The sequence below is a fragment of the Telopea speciosissima genome, chromosome 5, assembly GCF_018873765.1.
Source record: "Telopea speciosissima isolate NSW1024214 ecotype Mountain lineage chromosome 5, Tspe_v1, whole genome shotgun sequence".
Taxonomy (NCBI): domain Eukaryota; kingdom Viridiplantae; phylum Streptophyta; class Magnoliopsida; order Proteales; family Proteaceae; genus Telopea; species Telopea speciosissima.
In genome coordinates, this window is record NC_057920.1 from 64,198,037 (window position 1) to 64,206,372 (window position 8,336).

General features: G+C 38.9%; 1 protein-coding gene across 1 annotated transcript; it reads right to left on the reverse strand.

The window, feature by feature from the left end:
• Positions 1–2,190: 2,190 nt before the first annotated feature.
• Positions 2,191–7,591, reverse strand: LOC122660958 (putative pentatricopeptide repeat-containing protein At1g56570). The gene is made up of 2 exons (XM_043856222.1): positions 6,907–7,591; positions 2,191–3,547 (listed from the first exon to the last, which is right to left on the reverse strand). Exons 1-2 carry the CDS (start codon positions 7,510–7,512, stop codon positions 2,336–2,338), a joined length of 1,818 nt encoding a protein of 605 aa, XP_043712157.1. The 5' UTR covers positions 7,513–7,591; the 3' UTR covers positions 2,191–2,335.
• Between the last annotated feature and the right edge of the window lie 745 nt (positions 7,592–8,336).

Here is an 8,336-nt window from a genome sequence, read left to right on the forward strand (position 1 = left end):
ACTCTCTTTCCCTCTTCGATTTCTTCTTCCTGTCTTCGATTTCTTCTTCCCTCTTCGATTTCTTCTTTCCCTCTTCAATTTCTTTCGATTTCTTCTTCGATTTCTTCTTCCTGTCTTCTTTCCCTCTTCGATTTCTTCTTCCTGTCTTCTTTCCCTCTTCGATTTCTTTCGATTTCTTCTTTCCCTCTTCGATTTCTTCTTCGATTTCTGAATTTTCTTCTTAAAACTTGAGAAACAATAGAGAAAAAATAAAACATGGCTTGAGTATACATCTATTAACACATTAAAAATAGAGAAAATAAAAAATAAAACATGGTCGACATGCTCGCCATGGCAACGCCATGGCGGGCGACATGTCGATATATCGACGTGACACCCCTCCACCGACTTGGATCGCCGTGACGCCGTGACAACTATGGTTCTTTGGTACATCATAAGTTTTGATTGCATGATGCAAGAAACAAGAATTTTAATACACTAGATAACAACAGCTACCTGTAAGAATAATAGAAGTTACTATAGCAGAACAACGTTACATCCAAAACTATAATTTATGAACTCTGTTTCTTTGTTGTGATAGAATTTGCTATCTTGCAATTCAAAAATTCCTTCAGTTAGGCTCTTACAATATGACTCTACCATGCAAATCTCTCTAGTACTTGCCTTCCAAATTTTAGAGCCCACCATAATGATGTCGACATTTCCTCCAATGTCAAACACTCCATCAACTCCCTGAACATCATTTAATGGCCATTAAATTCTTTAAGAAAATGACTTAATCGGATATTTTTCACTTGGAACTAATCAATGTAAACACATTGACTACATAAAGGGCCATAACCCGGTGCAATTCCTGCTTTTGCAGGGCTGGCTGTAAGGGTTGGATTGGAAACGGTCTTAACCAAATGGCCACTTTCCAGACTCGAATCCACATCTTCACTCTAGTACTCGTGGTAATGTCCTGAAAGCTCTTCATAGTACCATTCCATAATTCTGTGCTCCCCATGTTAAATTATTATAGCTATTTATCAAGTTGAGAAATCGAAGGTACTTTTTTATATCAAGCCACTGATAACATGCTTACCATCTTTCTTGAGCGTAAGAACTTCAAGTTCAGCGATTGAAATTTATATAGCGAGTATCTGTGAGTCTCATGCAACCATGGGATGATTGCCAGGATTAAGATTGGTCGTTTAAAATTTGTCCAGACTACATTATAGCCATCGGAAATTGTGTCCTGCACTCATGCTGTATGCAACACAAAGATACTCAAGAGTCAGCACACTAAAAATAAATAAACAAAATAAAAATAAAGCATCAGAAGAAGGAACAGAAAAATTTCCTTCTTAAGAAAGGATTGAAATATAAAAAGTAACCCCAAGGGGTAGCTCAGTTGGCAAAGGATTAACACCTCACAATTGAGAGGTTATGATTTCAACTCTCTTTGGGCCTATCTATCTTAAAATAATAATAATAATAATAATAAATAAATAAATAAAAGAAGGAAGTAAATCACTTCTGAAATTGAATAAAGCATTCAAATAACACTAATAAAAGGATAACAGGAACGGAATAAACATGAAATGTCACTGCTTCTGTTTTGAACCAAAGAAAAAACAAAAGACAAACAAGAGAGGATGGACAGAAGGACTATCTATACTTGGAATTACAAAATAGAAAAGAGGATTGTTTATTTCACAGGAAAAAGGAAAGGGAAAAAATCTGTTTCATGTCAGCTCAATAAAATCATGGACATTCAAGTAAGTGATTCATGGCAAATTTATGCAATATGACTGCCAGATTTCTTTGACAATAAATGGGGGCAGAAGAAAAAATTTAGTCTATGAAATAGCACTTCCAAACAAATGAAAGATGGCTTTCTGCCAGCAAACTTTACAGCATTGACAACCATGTCTTCGTTATTGTGGAAATATTATTAACCCAGCAGTGTTTTTCCTAATTTGTTGTAACAAAGTCAATCTTCAAATAAATAAATGAATAAAGCTAAGATGAGGAAGTAGCACTTATCAATCATAATCTCATAACAATATAAATTTAATTTAATGCAAAACAAACATTACGTACATGCATCCATACCAAGGTCTTTCCTGGTCCATGGACTTCCTTCTTTCTCTTACGTCTTCACTTGGCTTCCTCTTCTTCATAATTAACTGTTGGCCCTTTCCAATTGTACTTTGTCTTTCGTGTTTTTTTTTTTTTATATAAATAATATGCACTTCAAGCTTCTTGTGAGAAATCTAATGGTTTGCTTGGATAGCTCAGGATTTGCAAAAATGATCTTCCCCAGTTGCTTAATAAAAATTTGGTTTTTCGCTCAAGTCCCATCTTCCAAATCATATAGTAGGCAATCTGAATCAGGAACATATCCTGCTTCTTTCATGTGTTGAACAAGCATTTCCAGTGCTCCATAAACCAACTCAATATGGACACCCACCTTCTCACCAACCACAAAACTATAGAATTTACTTCCAACTTCAATCCAACTCCTCCCTGCCTCTTTCCTATTCCCCATCCTTCTAATCAATTTCCTTGTTTTCGCAAATTCCCCCCACTTACTATCGGCAGCATAAATATTAGAAAGTATGACGTAAGTTTCAATGCAACTAGGCCTCAAATCCAATAACTTCTGAGCAGCCAATCTTCCCAAATTTGAATCTCCATATGCTTTGCAGGCCCCAAGGAGTGCACCCCAAACTGATTCATCAGGCTTGAATGGCATATTCTCTATCAATTCATAAGCCTCCTTGACTTTGCCTGCACGTCCTAACAGATCTACAACACACCCATAAATCTCCTGGTTTGGAGTAATCCCATAACCAGTGACCATTGAATTAAAATATTTCAACCCTTCACAGACAAGCCCTGCATGACTACAAGCACTGAGAACTCCCATGAACACAATTGCATCAGGTCTGATACCTGAACCTACCATTTGATCAAACAGTCCGATTGCCTCTTTTCCATATCCATGTGTCCCATATCCAATCATCATCGAAGTCCAAGTGACCACATCTCTATGAGGCATCTCATTAAAAATCTTGTATGAATCAGCTATATGTCCACACTTGGCATACATGTCCAGAAGGGCATTAGCCAATGGCAAATTACTTTCAAACCCTCTTCGAATAATACCCCCATGAACCTGTTGTCCAGAACTCAAAACTGTCATATTGGCACAGGTAGCTGCAAGGCTAGTAAATGTGAAGCAATTGGGACTGAGACCTTGTGACACCATCTGGGAAAAAATGTAGAGGGATCCAATTGATCCAGATCTCTCAAACCCAGCAATCAGGGTATTCCATGTAGTCAAATCTTTCTGAAACATTCCGAGAAAGTGTTGATTTGCTTCAGATAAACTGTGGCACCTGCAATACATGTCTACAATGGCATTTCCGATTGGTAGATTGGACTCCAATCCATATTTAATCGCAAGAGCACAAATCTGCTTGCCAAAACTGTAGGATCCTGTTGCAGCACAAGCTCTAATTGCAATTGAACAGTTGTATGGGTTCAGTTCTGCTCCCTCCTGTTGCAGTGAAAATCAAGAAATGATTGGCATATTCATGAGCGAAAGAGTTCCCTTTTTTTTTTTTTTTTCTTAAGAAAATTCTGGATCTTTTTTTTTTTTGGGGGGGGGGGGGGGGGTTGATGCACGTAAATTACAGAGGTAGGCTTATTTTAGTGGAAATAAGCCTTGGGTCGGGTTACATGTGTATTGGGCCTTTGGTCTAAGGGGTTTTTGTTGTAATTAACCACTGTAATGGACTTAGGTTAAGGGTAGGAGCTAGGACTACGAGATTATTCAAGTAGGATTAGCCAAGTCCAAATTTGTGGGGGGTTATTTGAGTGCTTTTTATTAAAAGTTAGTTAAGTTAGGTCCCTAGAATTATTAGGAGTGTCAAATACAAGCCTGATTTTACTATTCTAAGTAGTAGTCTTGAATTCCAAATCAGTTAGAATTAGAAAGTCAGTTTATCAAATCTATACATAGTGTAGCTGCCTATGGCCTCAACCACGAATTTATGAGTAAATGTTTGAAGTTTTCTTCAAGATTTGGCTGTGTGGATTCATGGTGTGCTTGAATGGATTTTCAGTAGTAGTAAGGTGGATTTCTTAGTGGAAGAGTAGATTCTCTTCACTGGTTAGGTGGATTCCTACCCTATTCTATATCGTCTATCTTATAGTTCTTATTAGCTCCACTTTAGATTAGTTTTCTACTCTTTTCCAAAACCAGCAGCACCCCTGTTTTCTACTTTTCTAGTTACATTCTACTTAAACAACTACCTGAAATCTGCTGTCTTGTTTCAAATTTTACATTCTACTTACTGAATACTAGTTCTCTGAAATTCTGTTACATTCTGTTGAGTTGAGTAACTGGCTAGTTCTCTGCTACTTAGCATTCCCAGTAGCACTAGGACTTGCCCACACATGCTTATCCTGCCACTAAACTGTGTGCTATTTTACCAACTTATTCTGTTGATAAAGGGCACACGACCAGGGCATTAGGTTAATCTGAACCCTCTCTTCTGAGTTATCAGATTTCTCCCTAATCTGTTATATTATCTGTTTTTGGTGATCCTGTTCTGCAAACATCTAGAATCTCTGTTTTGGAATTGTACTTGCATTAGGGTTGAGCTCGGGATACAATCCAGGCCTGGGGGATGACAACCCGAGGCTTTATTAATGTAACACACGGTCACCTTAACTTACTGCACCACGATTCAAAGCAATGAAAGAACAAGAAATTTATATATAATAAATATAACTCATTTCTGTGGTCCACTCTGACAAGCTTACGAAAGTAGCACATCCTCACTGTGCCAGGCTGGCAGGCTGAATGAAAATTTGGTAATTTTGAACGTTGGATGGATAGTACATGGTCTGGATTAGCCATGTGTTAAATTTTAGAGCCTAATTCAATTAAATACCCTCTTGTCAATTGGCATGCACCCCCATGTATGTCCATGCACGCCAATGGTACTCTGACTGCTACCATGCACTCTCACATAATCCTGAATTTTCAAACCTCTATTTTTCCACTTGGCAAACACTGTTTGGGATGAAATTTTATGAGTAGGGGACCTTGGGTCTAACTGTTCAGAAATTTGGGCCCCATTAGATCTTCCACATATATATGAGCTTCTAATGGGAGTCCAGAGTGTGTTGCTAACTAACCTTGAATAACGACATAATTACTTGTTAATCAATTACAAATAGAAAAAGGGTTCCCGCCACTGGAGTCTGGGGAGGGAAATAATGTACGCAGCCTTACCCCTGCTTTCGCAGAGAGGCTGCTTCAAGACTCAAACCCGTGACCACTTGGTCACAAGGAAGCAACCTTACCGTTGCACCAAGGCCCGCCCTCTTAATCAATTACAAATACGGCCTTAAATAAGCCGGAATGGTGGAAACTATCCATAGCTGTCCTCAAATAGTTGGGACCAGGATCAAGTAAGTTGAGTAGCGTAGGGTTCAGAGATGCTTAGAAAGATTCCACAATTATACTAATCCATCCACTTTTCTGGCTGTTACTCTCCAAAAGCCCACACAAGGATTAAAATCCATCTACATTGGCCACTTCAGAGTCATGTTCAAAAACATTTAAAATTGATAAATGGAGGGTTTGTGAGTAAGACTCACAAGTGATACCATTTTATTGTGGCCTCCATTTCTAATACAAAAATATCCCACTGCAAAGTCACATTGCTGCTGTGCCTGATCATGTTAAATCGACTTTCCATCTGATATAGTTTTTAAGATTACTACAACAATAGGAGCACACCCAAAAACAAAAAACAAGGGAAAGAATGTTAGCACCCTAATGATTTAAGACTAATGTAGGTGTTCAGGAATTTTACATTAAGACCAGACAGTTCCTAAACCAGTTTCACTGCTTTGTTTAAATTAGCAGTGTCTTTCTTTGATTTGAACTTCAGTTTAGAATTTAACTAGCAGGATAAATAAAACACATATGCAAAAGTGGGTACCACGTGATGTCCAAATTAGTTAGCAGATTGTTTTGACACATATAGAGCGTCCGTAAGTGAAAACAAGGTTAGAACTTGGGTTTCCTTGAAGCTCTTGCATGACTAATCTTCCCTAACTTTCACAAGAAAGCAAGCAAAAAATGAGAACTTCTAAAAGGAAGAAACCAAAAATATATAATAGAAGCCTTGCTATGAGGTGAACTTATCCATGACTGTGGATTGTGCCAAACGGGCCTGGATGGATAGGCCTTCTACATAAGCATGAGGCAAAGCGATTGCCTTGGTCTAGGGTCCAATTCAAACCTTGGGAACTTGGGTACCATGGACAGTAGGTTCCAATGCAATTAAGTGTATCCAGAATTCCTCCACTAAGAATTGCTAGCTAAAAGCTGGGATCTCTGGATGAGGCGAAGAGGAGAATAGGAGATAAGTACAAATGTCCAGTCAGAGGAAAGCAAAAGACATTTAAAATGTGCTTTGATATAATACCTACCTGTCTACCTGTAAAGTGTTATTCCTCAAAGCTCATTTGGATGATTTTTTCTTCCTACGAATGTGGGATGTGCAAGGGTACCCCATGTGAAGAACATTCCAGAGGATCTAAGCACACTTACAGAATGGGTCTTCAATACCCAAATTTCCTAACTATGTTTGCAGGATAGGTTGGGAGGGTTGAAGAATATCAAAAGTGTCTTTCCATATTGTGCAACTGCCATGAACCAGACCACTTACCATCTCTAGTCTGGTAGACAGGACACTTAGGGACCCAACCGGAGCCCAACATTTCACCCAAACCATAACCAGAATTGGCAGGTCTCTTTGATGATCAGGTCTGGGCATCCTACTCAAAAGGAGCAATCATTTTAGCTCAAAAGAAGAACTCAAGATCAAATGTCACCTGCAACATACGCCGGAAAACTTGAAGTCCACTGAAACCATCCCCTTTGTGTGTGTAAGCAGAAATCATTGTCGTCCATGAAACCTCATTCTTCATATGCATCTGGTGGAAAACCATGCATGCCTCATCAATGCTAACACTACACGTACCATACATGTCCATAAGCGTGTTCTCAACATACAGAGATTCACCCAGGCCATACTTTATTGCCAAACCATGAACCATTGACCCACAAGAACACGACTCCAAGCCTTTGCACGCCTTTAGGACACTGGAGATAGTAAACGCATTGGGCTCGACACTTTCTTCCTTTTTCATGTCGCGGAATAGCATCCATGCTTGGTGGTGACGGCCGCATGATGTGTAGCCTGTAATCATGGCTGTCCAAGCAACAACATCCCTTTCAGGAATATCATCGAACAATTGGCGTGCTTCATTAAGCAACCTTCGTTCACAGTAAGAGATGATGAGACTGGTTTTGGTTGCTAAAATTGAGGGTCCTTTCGATTGGAAGGTAATGAATCTGTGGGCCCAATGGCATGGGTTTGGGATTATTGGTGGGATAAGATAGAGGTGAGAGGTCCCAAGTAGTTTCTTAGCGTTCATCTCTCAATCCCTCCAAATGGAACTCCTTGATAGTTTGTCGACTGTCTCTAAATTTCGTAGAACCCTCTAACAGTGAAGAATGGGCGGCCGTGGGCTACAAAATTCAGGTGGGCTGGTGCGAATGTGCGATGCGAAATGGATTACACTATTGGAAGAAAAATGTCCTCACTTGGGAGGTATCGCTACACGTGCACATTTGGACATCTTTTAAGGATTTGGATCCTCCGTGACCTGGGGTTTAGCGTCGTGCTATGCCCAACTCCGAGGCCACCACATCAGATTTCATGCTAATCCAATGATTGGTAGACGAATTTCAACCATTTTAAATTTTGAGTGCCAATTTTGAATTTTGAATTTTGAATTGAGCTCATCTATCAACCTTGGATTGACATAGAATCTGATGTGGCGACCTGAAAATTGAACGAAGCATGAGGGCGGCTCAACCCAGACCGCAAAGGATCCAAATCCTCTTTTTAATCATCAAGTGGTAAATTAACTGATGCCGAGACTATGGAGAAAATTATTTTACACTCATGGTGAAAGAAAGACCACGCATCTGTGGTTATTACTTTTCCCACTATTTGTTGGAGATCACAAATGACTTCTATTTTCCATGAAACATATCCAAGGTCAATGATAACCATTGGTAAAAGAAGAATGATTAAGAAAAAAAAAAATTTCCATATGGTAAATTGAAGTCCAATTGTGTTAATAAATGGACGATTAAAAGAAATGGGATTAATACAAAGTGTGCCATTTGATTGAATTCAATTAGACAAACGATTTTAAGTTGTACCTTAAACCAATTATCAACTTCTTAAGCC

Excerpts from the sequence above, each read along its gene's own strand:
- LOC122660958 (XM_043856222.1), bottom strand. The coding sequence starts at position 7,512 with ATGAACGCTAAGAAACTACTTGGGACCTCTCACCTCTATCTTATCCCA. Across the intron at positions 3,548-6,906 it reads TTTTCCGGCGTATGTTGCAG|GAGGGAGCAGAACTGAACCC; the intron begins GTGACATTTGAT and ends TCACTGCAACAG.